The sequence below is a fragment of the Pleuronectes platessa genome, chromosome 24 (genome assembly GCF_947347685.1).
Source record: "Pleuronectes platessa chromosome 24, fPlePla1.1, whole genome shotgun sequence".
Classification (NCBI taxonomy): Eukaryota; Metazoa; Chordata; class Actinopteri; order Pleuronectiformes; family Pleuronectidae; genus Pleuronectes; species Pleuronectes platessa.
The window spans coordinates 4,411,846-4,426,211 of NC_070649.1; the positions used below are offsets into that span (position 1 = coordinate 4,411,846).

At 43.1% G+C, this 14,366-nt stretch overlaps 1 protein-coding gene across 6 annotated transcripts; it reads right to left on the reverse strand.

Annotated features, from left to right (window-relative positions):
- Positions 1 to 781: 781 nt before the first annotated feature.
- On the reverse strand, positions 782 to 12,729 carry LOC128430998 (voltage-dependent L-type calcium channel subunit beta-4). Of its 6 annotated transcripts, XM_053417178.1 has the most exons (16): positions 12,667 to 12,729; positions 11,049 to 11,132; positions 6,764 to 6,829; positions 6,659 to 6,709; positions 6,424 to 6,546; positions 6,176 to 6,303; positions 5,868 to 5,870; positions 5,415 to 5,491; positions 4,949 to 4,968; positions 3,925 to 4,005; positions 3,415 to 3,473; positions 3,128 to 3,237; positions 2,792 to 2,943; positions 1,668 to 1,763; positions 1,358 to 1,543; positions 782 to 1,042 (listed from the first exon to the last, which is right to left on the reverse strand). In XM_053417178.1, the coding sequence occupies exons 1-16, from the start codon at positions 12,727 to 12,729 to the stop codon at positions 782 to 784; spliced, it is 1,560 nt and encodes a 519-aa protein (XP_053273153.1). The 6 variants fall into 6 exon arrangements, with proteins under 6 accessions (XP_053273153.1, XP_053273152.1, XP_053273154.1 ...); XM_053417177.1 differs by lacking the exon at positions 5,868 to 5,870 and having other exon boundaries at positions 5,415 to 5,497; positions 6,179 to 6,303; XM_053417179.1 differs by lacking the exon at positions 5,868 to 5,870.
- Positions 12,730 to 14,366: the final 1,637 nt, after the last annotated feature.

Below are 14,366 nucleotides of genomic sequence, written 5' to 3' on the forward strand. Positions count from 1 at the left end.
TTATGACAGCGAGGGTCTTCACCCAAATTAAATCCTAACGCTATGCTACAGAAAAGCTGGCCTCGCTCAATAGTGACTTTTCGAATAGCAAAATAGTTTGGGAATTTGAAGCACCAGTTTTCAAAACTAGCAGCCAGAGAGTCATCCTCACAAGCCCGCCCCCCCGCAAACCTCGGAAAGAAATCGGACCTCCGTATCTCTACCTCATCGTGGAAGAATCCAGAGTGCTCGGTACAAAATATCAATGAAGTGGATGCGGAGGTTGATCATCTATCAGCATGCAATAAGCTAAATGGTGAGAGGATCTATACATGGCCCAGCAGCCTTCAGCAGTCTGTGTGCAGTGGACCTCCGTCCGACCGGGTGCGAGGTCCCAGGCACTTAGACGCCCACGCACCGTCACCACCTGACCACTGCCCATCGTCCGCTCCAGACACGGGCAACAAGCTGCTGCACGTCTGCTGAGCACCGCGTTAGCACAACTCCCAGAAGGTCCCAGTAACACAAATTTGAAGGAATTTACTGAAGTTAAACGTTCCTGAATCCTCTTTGACTACTCGCGCTGTTGATTGACGGAGTTGCCCTGCAGCTTGATTCAAAATAAATACCTGACATCTGTACATGACTTTGACTTTGGAAGAGAAATAAACAGCCAGGTATGCAAGAGAAACAAATGCAAAAACCAAACGGGTACAATTTGGGACCATCTTGGCTCTGTTGCAGCGTTAGTTTTGGGTGGAATCTGGGCCACTTGGGGCCCCCAGTGGTGGGAGAAGTGGGCTCAGAGCCGGTGCCGGGAGTCATGGCTGTAGCTGCCCGGTGAACTGCGATTGCGGTGTGGTTTGTATGAATCCTGATAGGGGTCCTGGTAGTCCTGGTACGGGTCCTGCTGCTCCCGGCTATGCTGCGAGCCGGACGACATGCGGTTGCGTCCCTTGTGCGCCCGCTCGTTGTGGTAGTTTTCGTCTGACGTCATCAGGTTGCGTCGCTCGTTCAGGGTGGAGTGGTCGCCTGTGTGGTTGCTCTGTCGCATTCTTTGGGTCTGCTGATCACATGGACACAGCAGGAACAACACCACTCAGTTGGACATCAGCCTGCGTAGATTACTTGTTCCTAAAACTACATTTCTACAAACAAAGCCTCGACTCGGCTAACACAGACACACTCCGGATTATAGCTTTAAAAAACAAATTAGTCGGCTACGTCTTGCACTGATCCTGGACAAGATTTCTTTCCACTACGACAGAAGAGATTACAACCGAGACCCACAATATCCAGTCATAGTGTTAAAGCAGATATGAAATGCTCATATTCAGGTTCATAACATTGATTTGGGATCACGGAATGAGTTCTGTACCTGCAGTCCAGAGATGCTGGTGGGGTAGGGGGTGAGGGTGGTGGGGCCTAGGTTGCGTCCCAGCAGGGGGTTCAGGGGCGTTGCCATCGAGGTGTGGGTTGCTTTCCAGTAGGCCTCCAGGTATTCAGCCAGGTGCTCACAGGCGTCCTCCAGCTGGTTCTCGTCCAGAATGATGTCAAACATTTCCTGTTGACAGAGGACGGAGAAGAAAGATGATGTGCAAAGAAAAGAGATTGGAAACTGACGACGCTATATCATAAGATTTGAAAAAGCAAATTGTCAGTCAGTGCACGAGGATGAGGACACTTACCGGAGGACACTGGGCCAATTTGTCCGCCGCCACGAGCTGCACGTTCAGGTGTTTGCTCTGGGACTTTCCTCTGGATTTGACCAGCCTCTGCAGGACCTGGACGGCACCACATGAGAGGTACATGATGCTCAGGTTACAGTGGGGCTATCACAGATGTGGGAGCATTAGTGTCAAGTCGCCGTGCGCCCTCGTCACCACATGTGCAGTGTGATAGTGGCGGAGGGATATGGAAGCTCTTTGTCACAAATGAGTGATCAGACACATAAAACAACTGATGCAAACAGAAACCTGAATACGGTGCAGCTCCATTCATATTGATGGGGTGGGATTTAACTTAGAAGGGGAATATCAGAATATCAACCTGTTGCCTTTGCATTTTCTCATTCTATACTTGAGCCTAAGTTTCACAGATGACAAAATACTTCATCTTTTGGCATCATAAGTATCAGGACTGTAAACAATTGTGTAAGAAACTGAATCTAATCTGAAGAAAGAACAACAGACACAGATGATGAGATGTTTGGTTGTGGAAAAGATTAATATTACGACTTTTTTCTTAAAAATACTAGAATTTCAGGACACTGGTCAATTGTAACAAAGCAAACTTTTGCATGCTAGGAGGGTGCAGTGTAAAAACCAGGGGGGGAGACCAGGAAGTGACGGTCTGGACTAGTCTGTGGACCCCAGACTAGAGAAAGTGCAGCAGATCCATGCAGAGGTGCCTCAGTGGAGATCTGCAGCCTTCACCAGCTCCACAAAGTGCTGATAACATTATCCAAGAATTTGCCGTGTATATTTACATCTGAAGCGGCGTCCTCTTCTATGGAGGCTGCCATGTTGCACCGCCATGGTTCTACAGTAGCCCAGAAAGGACAAACCACACGCTGACTCTGGCCTTCTGAGTATTTGTGATACCTCAAGGCCACCAAGGTTTCTCCTACATGCTTGGTAGGGGAGGTTAAACTGGACTGGTATTATGCCTCTTCACCACTAGATGTGACTAAATCGGAACACACTGAACCTTTAATTTTTGTCCAGGGTTGATTACGCCTGTAAACCACTGAATAAAAAGGTTTTGTAATCTTACAAAAACCTGTGACTGAGCAGGTTATATTATACAGTACCTTTGGCGAGGAGACCTTGACGTGGACGATGATGGGGGCCAGGGAGGTCTTGAGGAGCTGCGCCGGGTGGTTGATGGTGTCGGCGTCCAGCACCACCAGCTGCAGGGAGCGGGCCAACTCGAAGATCCTCTCAATCTCACTCTGCACCTCAGCTGATCGGACGAGAAACGATTCAAAGATAAGACATCAAATCAAACTGAATGTCTTTGGTTTCATGTTCGGACAAAACAAGAAATGTATGGACTTTACATTGACCCCTGGAAAAATCATAACGCATATTTTAGTAAATAATCAAAAATAGAAAGATTATCTGCAAATGAATCAAAGTTTTCTTACCTAAGCTGGAGCGAGTGTTGGATCTTTCGATGATGGCCCTTTTACTGGGGTTGTTGAGAACAGAGCGTTTGGCTAAAGATATATCTGCTGTGACACGTGTGATCGATATCCTGTAAGGAAAAAAACAAGATTCTTAAAACTGAAAACTACATAAATTCATTGGCCAGAAATGAATTTGTGAAAGTCCACTCCGATGTGCAAGGGTAAATTGTCATGTTAACAAAATAAACCACAATACCCAATGAGAATGAAACACAAAAGTCATCACACGCCATAACTTTTCTTACCTGCCATCAAATCTGTGCTTGAGGAAGTCGAACAGTGCTTTCTGCATCATGTCTGTCACCTGCAGCATAAACACAAGTTTGTTTCCCTTTTGTCTGTTGCACATTTAAACTGCATCCGTCACATCGTCCAAAATGATATTCTATTAATGTAAACAGTTTCATAAAAAGCAATCAGGAAGTTCAATGAAGACTTCTCTTCCCACAAAAGCTCAAATCTGCAAACACCACAACATATTTCCATCTGACCTCTTAGTCGCCTCATTAGCCTGCCTGCAATCTGGATCTTAACACGGGCGATGACACGCTCACAATTAATTGCGCCAACAGCAAGTTATTCTGGGCAACGGAGGCAAAGTCATCTCCTTCCTGTAATCGTGTCATTATTGCACTGACAAACATTTAATCATCACTTCTTTATTTGCTTTATTTTTAGGTTTTCCCTCAGAGAGACCGACTCAGCAGCATTCAGCCACACGAGCAAAAGGCAGATTTTCTTTCTTTCCAGCTCACCTCGTAACCCTTGAGCGAGGGTCCCACCAGCACCACCGGCCTCATGGAGGGGACCACGTCATACGGGGGGATGTGCTCCGTCTGTTAACGCAAAGATATTTGATCAGCGGCAGTCGACTCATCGCAAACAAAAGGACCCAAAGGACACAAACACAGAGAAACAGATAAAAGCAGAGTCATGTGTTGAATGGGCGGCTGACATACATGTGTTTCCACATCGGGACATGTAGCAAATGATAATGTGCTAATTGTTTGTTTTTATTTTAAATCAAATATACTGACGCAATTAATTCCTGCAAAATGTCAAAACATATTGACTGAGTTTCTATCACTTCTTCCTGATAATGACTGTTTTATCATCTTAAGGAATAAATACATAAGTTAGCAAATGACTTCTGTTCAACTAATCAAAGTTTTCTCATTTGCTACACAGATGGATGGATGATAAACTACAGTAGGACCCAATCACACAATACCAGACCAGAGATCACAGTAAGAAAGAGCACCACAACACCACACCATGCCAAAGTGGAATCACAAGAGACTAGGCAGTTGTGTAACTCGTAGGGAAATATGCGACAAAAAAATAAAAAAGTCTTTCTTATTGGATGGAGTTGGGAAGTTATCACGAAGGAAAATATTTTTTTTTTGTATATTATGTACCAAATATGATGGTATATTTTTAGTATACAGATATACATTTTATATTTCAAATATATTAAATAAGACAAAAAGAAAGTGTTAAAAAGTAAAAAATACCTTTGGAGAAAAAGCATCATGTATTTACAGTTAATATTTATGTTGTTAAGTTTGTTGCTTATCTATTTTGTGACGTATTTTTATTTGACCTTTTAAAAGACGTTTGAAGTATTTGGTGCTCTCGGATGTTGCACGAGGTTGCAACTTCCCGTCAGACTAAAATGTCTCGGAGCGACTCGTTCGTGTCTTTCTACGATGGCGACGACAAACAACAGTCGAGTAGATGGTAAACGAGTGGTTTGTTTTTTTACCGTCACCAACTTACCACTTTCTGTTTCTGCTTTCCTGTGGGAGGGGAGAGAAGACAGTGACAGTGTCGTCAGTAGCTGCGGTGGAGCAGAGGCGTCACCACAACATCTCTTCCACACATGAGTCTGACAAAAATAACCAGTACCATATGATATTAAATAAAATATGTACATGAATTACAGTTTCTATTGTCCTATTGTTATAGTCACAAAGTCACATGAGTGCACTTCAGAGGGGGGGTCATAGTCTTGGCGTTGGGTTCACACTGTGGTAAGCTCCAGTCTCAGAGCGCCTGCAGTCCTCAACTGGAGGAAGAGGAGGAGGATGGGAAAATGTACCAACAACTCTACGCATTGAACTTATACTCTATATGCAGAGAAGCTTGAAAGTCTTATTGGTGCTATGCCGCAGCGGTTCAGGAGGCTCGGCTCTGAGCCGGCCGCTAACAGCCCTCTTCCCCCGCCCCCGTCCGGTGCTCTCACCTGCCGAGGATATGAGGGGTCGGATAGAGGCCGAGACCTCATCCTCTACACTGGAAGAAGAGTTCCCTCCAGACTTACTGGAAAAGACAAGAGGGGATAAAAAGAAGAAGAAGACAGAAACAGAGGTTGGTATTAATGCGGAAAATGCCAGAGAAGTTGTATAAGAGGGGTTAGTGATGAGCTAACTGCAAAGGAAAACAACAAAGTGATAATATAATCACATTTGATCAGATGTGAATATATTTAATAATCAACCCCACAAGTAATGGCAGCGTTTCTCAGTTACAGTGTTAACGTGGTCTTGGTTATCGGGGCTCAAACGTTTCTGCCCGTCTGAGACACGCTCGGTGACAAAAAGCCACAGGAGTCAAACGAGTGAGGCACCGCAGTCGAGGGGGATTAGTGTTAAACTCAACAGCGAGGCTCGATGGAAGTGCATGTGAGTTACTGTACGAGCTCTGGACGACAGGACCTTCCAGACACATCACACACGCACACAGGGAAACAGCCAGGCTGATAATTACAGCTACAGAAATAAACACATTTGAAGAAAGGAACCAACAAATGTTTGAAAACGTAATCGTAGCTCAAAGTAAAAAGATAAAGTGGTGGTTAACCTGTTGGACCTGTTTTTTCATCTATGCACTGATTTGAATTTCGATCCCCAGTTCTCTAACTATCGTAGCACAAGAACACTGTTCAGCCGTTCCCTCTAATATTCATCTGATCTGCACTGTGAGACGAGTCGTCCTGTGACTCACCCTTGGACTCGTCCTCTCTTTTGCTCCTGCTGGAGCCGGATGTTCTCGAGCTTCAGGGGGCTGGGGATGAAGCCGATCTCACAGCCCTCCTTCACCAGCCGTCCGATCCACCAGTCGTTGTTGAACTTCTGCGGACGATAACATGGCGAAAAAAGAACACAGGGAAAAATGGAAAAACGTCTGGTGAGTATTTGGCATCAAAAAATATTCAAGTAAGTGTTGTGTTTAATAAAAAAACAACACATCACCTCTTTTATGTGGAGGAAATCCTTGGCGTCGAAGGAGATGGCCGTGGCTGGGACTGGAACATCCTCATCCAGGGCACCGCAGTAGCTGACGTTGGTCCTTACAGCAAACGCCACAGGCTTAGTCTAGAGGACGGAGAAACTCAGTCAGTGAGAATATTGATGTATCAATAGAATAATAATGGACTAACAGAATATTTACTGGCCAGTTAGCATTAACTAGACGGCAGGATTGCACCTTGGCTCTCTCCAGTTGAGTGGTGGCCTGCTGCTCCCTGTCCTGGCGGCTCTGTCCCGGTCCTTGGCTCTGGCTTGGGCTCTGGCTCGGGACCGGGGCCGGGACCTCCCGCTCCTCCTCCAGAGAGACATCTGAGTCGGATGGTCTACTAGTGTATGAATCAGCTGAGCCCTGCGGAACGGAAATCACACCTTAGGTTAGAGAAGCTGAGAATAGAGAGCTGAAACGTAATGGGGGGAGTGTTGGGACTGAAGCGATGGGTCAGAACCAGTAACGTGAGCAAATCACCAATTAGAGTAACAGCAGCCTGGACTGTAAATGAATGATCTACATGACTAATGCAAATTATTAGATGCACATGACTCACTGTTGAAAACCCATTTAATCGAGAACAGTCGGGAATCGTGAGCTCTGAGGTTCATACAGACTCATGATTTTGTTATAATTGTTATAAAAATGCACTGTAGCATAACTTCTCCAGATATTTAGAGTTACAACAACAAACAACTATGGAGCCTCATGATATAATACAACTAGAACGGTGCTCAGGTGACCTAAATGAGAAGTTAGATAATGTAAATAAACAACAAAATGTTTGACGTAGGTCCAGTCGTTATATCTTTAATCTTTAGTCAGAGTGGGACTGGTGCACTGTCGCTTTCTCCCTTTAACCGCCACACGATCAGAACTTCTGATAACAGTGAATTGACAGATGACTGTCAGACGTTTTGGGGGTTTTGCGTCGGTCCTGCCAAATCCAGAGTGGTGGCTTGGCACCGCCACTGCAGACCAGGTGAAATGAAGCAGAGGGGAGCAGACTGCCAGGAGCATCTCAGACAAAGTGGAATTTCTGTTCCCGTGCCGTCAGCAGTTTGCATGAAGACACGCGGCCAAGGCCTCTACTGGCAGTGGGGAGTAAGACATTTCCAATATACACACTAAGAAATGTAATTGAGGCTCTATTATAGTTAAAAATATGTATTAATTACCAAACTAAAAAGAAAGCTCAAATACAACCAAAAATATATATCTTGTAATGAGAAATAAATAAATGTTCTTATATCAAATGTGAAAATACTGATTAATCTATTCTGCATTCTTTATTTTGTAAATAAAAGTTTTCACATTAGGTTTAATATCTATCTGCCGCAAAAACAATTCCTTATTTCCCATGAAATGTTGGTGGAACGCGACCTAAGAGAGAAGCCATACAAACTTGGTGTTGATCCAGGAATTGTTTTAAAAAATATGTGAAATGATCCTACAAGTTAAACAGAAGTCTGATTATCTGATTGATAAACCTTGTGCATTAACACCACTTGCATCCAAGAGGCTCCAACAATCCATATCAACATGGAAGTTTTAATGTTTGTGACTTAGTTTAGTTTTCTTCTCCATTTTCTAGCACTTCAGGGATTTTGTTAATCAGCCCGGTCTGTTGAGGCATCTCGGAGATTTCCAGTGATGCCATTTCTTCCCTTTTTCTTCTTGCTTAGACGTAACCGGACCAAACTTGCTTCGCTCTGCTGTGTTAATCTAAACACTCAGCCACTAATGATGATTCAATTAAGGAAGACCATTAGTCTCGAGGAGATCCATCAAGCTCATCGTCATACCGAAGCACTTTTGGCTTTTCACAAGCGAGCGGAGGCAGCGCCTGACTTCAGCACGCCGCTCGTCTGCTGCGTGTTAATCACAAAGTGGTACCTCCAGGAAAAAACCCAATTTCAGATAATACACAAGTTAATGGAGAAACAGGAAAATCCCAAATATCTCTGCTGGTTATTATCTGTTTTTTAAAGGAGCATTCCACTAGTTCCACACATTCAAATCAGTTTTTCCAGTTGTGTGACAGGAAAATGACCCATGATGATGTCATAGTGATGTCATCAAGGTTATCTCCATTTAGCAGTGGGCAATATAAATTGTTATGAGAAAATTCGGTGTTACGAAATGATTATGTAAGGTTTGAAAGACAAGGACGTTTATTAGAGAGGAAGTGTGTCATGATAAGACACTGTTGAGTTGCATTATGGGAATTGTAGGATTCCAGTATTTTGGGGGTTGAACCCAACACTAGAAAGTAAATGAGGATATCTCAGTCTTTCCAGTTTTCCATCTCTCACGAGTACAACTCACACAACAACAATATGTTAACGCTGTTAACCGTCACAAATGTGTCACGTTGTCGTGATGCACGCACGCCCAAACACCGTGTGGAAGCTTTTGAGGTTGCACTGTAGCATCCGAGCCACTATCCAATGGAGTAGCTCCGGCATGTGACTCATCAGCATCAGAGTCCACTTAATGACATCACGATGCATGTTCCAGCGAGCCTCGGCGGAGCAGTCGCAGGGTCGGGCACGAAAAACGCTCGGCTGCACATTTTGTTTTTTAGAGATAAATGTCGAAATGAGAAATGAGAAATGTGACGCGTGAGGATCGGTCGAGTGGCCGTGCGACGGGGCCTTGAGGGGAGAAACCAGTGCTTTCACGTTCCATCCTCCCTGGAACAGAGGTGATGAGCACCAAATGGCTCCTCCTGGCTCCGGTGGTCCCCTCACGGCACAGATCGCAGCCACACACACACACACACAGGGAGAAATATATATATATATATATATAGATATATATATATATATACAGGAATGCGTGAATGTCACACGTCAGAAGCCATCTGCCTAATGTGCACCCCCTCCCCATCACACACACCGACTCCCACCCACACACCCACCCAACCCCCTTCCAGTCAAGCATAACCCACGATCACGCTACGGTGTGCTGTGGGAAAAAGCATTAAAGGCCTCTTATGTGTGTGTGTGTGTGTGTGTGGAGCTGAGCCACTTCCATCAATAAAACACAAAAGCAGATTATCACACACACACACATCCAGACACTCACCGCCTCCGAGTCTTCAAATCCATGCAGGTACAAATTGTCATACATGGAGGTTTGATATTCCAACGAGTGCCTCTAGAAGAATGAGGGGGGAAAAAAATGAAGAGTGGAGGCGGAGGCGTGAGGAGGGGGCACCACAGAGAGCAAAAAAAAGGATGGATGGGAGGGATGACGACAATCCCTTCTCTCCTCAGCAGAGACGAATAATTTATATATATAAATAAAAAAAGATCTCCCCTCCCGTCGGATCACGCCTGGTCCTCCCAAGACCCGTTGCTTGATGGATGCAGCTTCTCCCTGATCCCACAGTGCTGCTGGCTGGCTCACATTATAGGATGGAGAGGCTCTCCCTGGAGGTAGCCCAATCCTGGCATTTCATTTCCTTGGGCGTCCGCACACTCACACACACACACACGGACACACACATACACACAGACACACACATATACATATACACGGCGAGAGGAGCAGAGGCAGAGGCAGCAGCAGCGGCGGCAGCAGAGCGGTGGATCCTTCCTCAATATCCAAGCCTGATGACACAGCCAATGTGCACGCAGCTGATTGGCTGGCTGGATGTCCACTCAGCTTGGATGAGCGCTCTCCTTGATTTTTTTTTTTCTGTGTAAGTGCAGGAGGTAGCGGGGGATCGGGGGAGGGAGGGAGGAGTGAAAGAGGGGAGCAGCATCCTCCATTTCCCTGTTTCCTCTCATCCTTCCCCTGCTCATCTATTCTCTCCTGACAGCAGAAATAAATACATTTGATTTAAATGTATAGATTTGATCCACGTGTTTGAATGAATTGAGAATTAAACCACGAGTGGTGTCGCCACTGCTAGAGTGAAAATCGAATTTGGTCCAGGGCCGTGAGCAAGATTTTTGAAAATCCAAGTTCCCCCCTAATGCTTCTATTGTGTAAAGTAGTTTGTTTTACATTGCTTGTATGAGAAGTGCAACACAAATGTTTGATTAGTTGATTGATATAAATATGTCAACTTGGGCATTGGAGAATCGTGAGGGCAACGATCTTGTGTTATGGTCCAAACAGATAATTTATCCAAAACATTAATTGATAAGCAAGTTGATCCATTAGCTGCAGGTCTCATAATGAGAACTGTCCAGGAAATGAATTCACTTCTTATGCAGCAGAAGCATTTTTAAGGGACATGTGCATCACTTTACTATGTGATGCAGGGAAGTGGGCCTTATTTTCCTTTAAGCTTTATATAAGGGAAATCATTTCTTATTCGCTTCCTCTTTTATTGGTGCACTGCAAATTTCTGCTAGCAGCAAATTACTGCCCTCTGCAGGCGATGGCACCCAATTGAATCTGTGCTGATGGATGTGATAGACACAAGGGCAACATGGATGCATTTAAACGTGACACACTCTCTCTCTCTCTCTCTCTCTCTCTCTCTCTCTCTCTCTCTCTCTCTCTCTCTCTCTCTCTCTCTCTCTCTCTCTCTCTCTCTCTACCTCTCTCTCTCTCTCTCTACCTGTCTCAGGATGAAGCTGGTAGAGGTGGTGCTGCCGTCAGACCTCTTCAGTCGGCTCCTCCTCGAGTAGGTCCCTCGGTTCACCTGAAGGAGAACAGGAAGAGGCGAGGTGTCATTCACACACAAAACACTTTGTACATTCACCAAAGAGATTCAAGGGATTTAATTTAGATTAAATAACAAGACAAAGTTAAACACACACACACGTAACATGGAATCTTATATTAACTTGCTGACTAATTTAATAGTCTGACTTTCTAACGGTGTTTTAAAATGTTGTAAAAATAAACTTTATTAATAATAACAGTGTCATACTGTATATTTTTGCATTGTATATCGGTCTTGCCTACTTGTTCTACACCTCCTGACTTTCTCTCCGTCTCTTTCTCTTCCCAAAGTCCAAATATAGCAGCGGAGGTCGTCTCCAGGGAGCGGAATTAATTATCTGCCAAGTGATTTGCTCCATTTCTGTTAAAGCCTCCAGAGTCAATGACAATGTCACCGTAAAAAAAAAAAAAAAAAAAGGGGACTCAGAACCCACTTCTGTGAATGTATAAAAACAGGGCCATTAATCTGGGCCAGCATCTCTCTCCTCTATCCCTCAGTTCACGCCAGCGGCCAAAAGCTGAGGAGACGTATGAAAGATAAAGTTAGAAGCTGCAGGTCTATGAATAACCTGCGAGACGCCTCCAGTGAAAACTGAGTTAACATGGAACAGGAGCTGATCTTTACATAACTTCAAAACAATCTGAAAATCACTATTCAAGTCTATTGGATATAAAGTAAGTGGAGGAGGCAGGAAGTGGTGGATTAACCTTACATCTATATACATAATTACCAGAAGGAAAATATGGTTCAAGATACAGTTTGACTTTAGATCAGAGCAGATGTGCAAATTCAAACTGAAGGTAAAATGTTATTTTATTTATTTCCATCTTTATAGTGTCTTTAGTTTGCATGGTGCGTTTATTCTTTTGTCCTAATCTACAGGTTGGGCTTGGAACATAATTTCATTGTAAGTGATCTTATCCTATGTGGACTAAGGGAATCACTGAAATACACATTATAGTTATAATATAGAAGAGTTTGTCTTTTACTTCATCATGTGTTGAGTTAAACATGAGAACAATTGAAATATAATTTACATCCCTATCTGCCACATGTGAAGCAGCAGCATCGAGGCAACATAGATTTATAACGAGTTATTCTTGTTCTAGGCCAATTAATCAAAACACTTCAAGACAGACATTAATAAAATATAATGTTTTAAAAGATCATAAAAATCATCTCCACTATATTTGAGTGTTCTTTAAGTGGTTTTGTTGTGCATGTAGAGTTGTTAAGTGTTATTTATTATTTAGAAGTTGTGTATGAAGAGTGAGTACCTGGACATAATAAGATATGTATAAAGTATGTATTTGTATGTAGTACCTGGATATAGTCTAATATGTATAAAGTATTTATCTGTATGTATTGTGAATACCTGGATATAATATTTGTATAAAGTATGTATCTGTATGTAGTACCTGGATATAGTATAATATGTATAAAGTATGTATCTGTATGTAGTACCTGGATATAGTATAATATGTATAAAGTATGTATTTGTATGTAGTACCTGGAAGATGGGCGCCTGGATGCCCTCTCCTATCTTGTTCCGGATGTAGATGTGCCGGGACATCTCAGCCAGGACGTCGGTCCAGAGGGCGGGCTGCTCCGGTCCAGCCCAGCGGGGAGGTGGCGGGTTCCGGGCCGCGCGCTCCAGCTTCACACCGCACACCTGCTCACGGACACGGGGCGCACGCGACCCGCAGCTTCCCGCAACCGAGATGCTCTGCCCGGGACACGCGCCTCACCGGCTGTGCAGCAATTTGCGTGAATGTTGGACGGAACCACTTTAGAAACATGAGGAGGGGGGGCTTTATTAAAGAGACACCAGGAGTCTATTTTAACATAGGAACTATTCCAAACCCTAGGGAGGGAGGGGGGACTTTATTAATGAGGGACCAGGTGACTAATTAAACATAGGAACTTTTTCATATAAACACAGAAAGAAATTTAACATTTTTAATATAGATAAAGTCTATGAGTACTTCATATATTACTTATACTACAGTATTTCATATTTAAAATGTTATATAGATGAAATCGTTTTTTTGGTTGAAACAGTGAAAACACTTCAATCAAGATAATGCTGCCCCCGGTTGGACAAAAAGAGGAATTACATGTCTCCTGAGAGGAGCCAAGATTATTGTAGTAATCTATTACTAATATTAACGCTACCTATCGTTTCTTGATATTTGTCACTTGGTGCGTCTGTAATAAAGCCCCCCCCGAGTCTTTTACAATAGTTCCTATGTTAAATAGTCACCTGGTCCCTCATTAATAAGAGTCCCCCTCTCCCTAGGTTTTAGAATAGTTCCTACTATTAAAAGGTACCTATATATAAATAGTAACCTGGTCCCTCATTAATAAAGTCCTCCCGCCCTTGGTTTTAGAATAGTTCCTATTATTGAAAGGGTCCTATGTTTAAATAGTGGGGGGACTTTATAACAGACGTACCAGGTGTCAAACAAGAAACTATTTATATTTCAAAAAAAATGTTTTGTAAAAATACTAAAAGCAGAAGTTTGCAACACGTTGTATTTTGGTTGTATTTGTGTAGATAACGTTTATATTAGTACTTGATTACTCTAGTAATCTTCGTTCCTCTCAGGAAACCACATGTAATATCTATTTTTGTCCCGCAGGGGGCAGCATTGTCTTGAAAAACAGGCGAAAAGAGAAACATTTACCCGATTTTTTCACTGTTTCACCACCAAACGATTTAATCTCTATAACATTTTAAATATGAAATACTTGTACTCATATACTTCATCAATATTCAAAATGAATATTTCTTTCTGTGTTTATATTATAAGGTTCCTATGTTTAAATAGTCACCAGGTCCCTCATGAATAGAGTGGGAGTAATCTTCGATCCTTCCAGGAAACAAAATGTAATTCCTCTCTCTGGCCAGCAGGTGGCAGCATTGTCTTGAAAACAGGCGAAAAGTGAAAAATGCACCAGATTTCTTTTAACGAAGTGTTTTTCATGATTTTTGTTAAAACGTTCAAATTTATTGTGTAGAAATGCAAGATAGTAGATTTTCATCATTAAACATAATCAATATTTTAAGTGAATTAATATATACTATAATATAACTTCTATTTGACAGTTGCAGGCTGCGAATAATCAGCTGCAGTTGCTATAAACTCATGCATAAAGGATGGTAAGGGTTGAATTTTGTCCCTTACCGCTGTGCTTTTATATAAATGA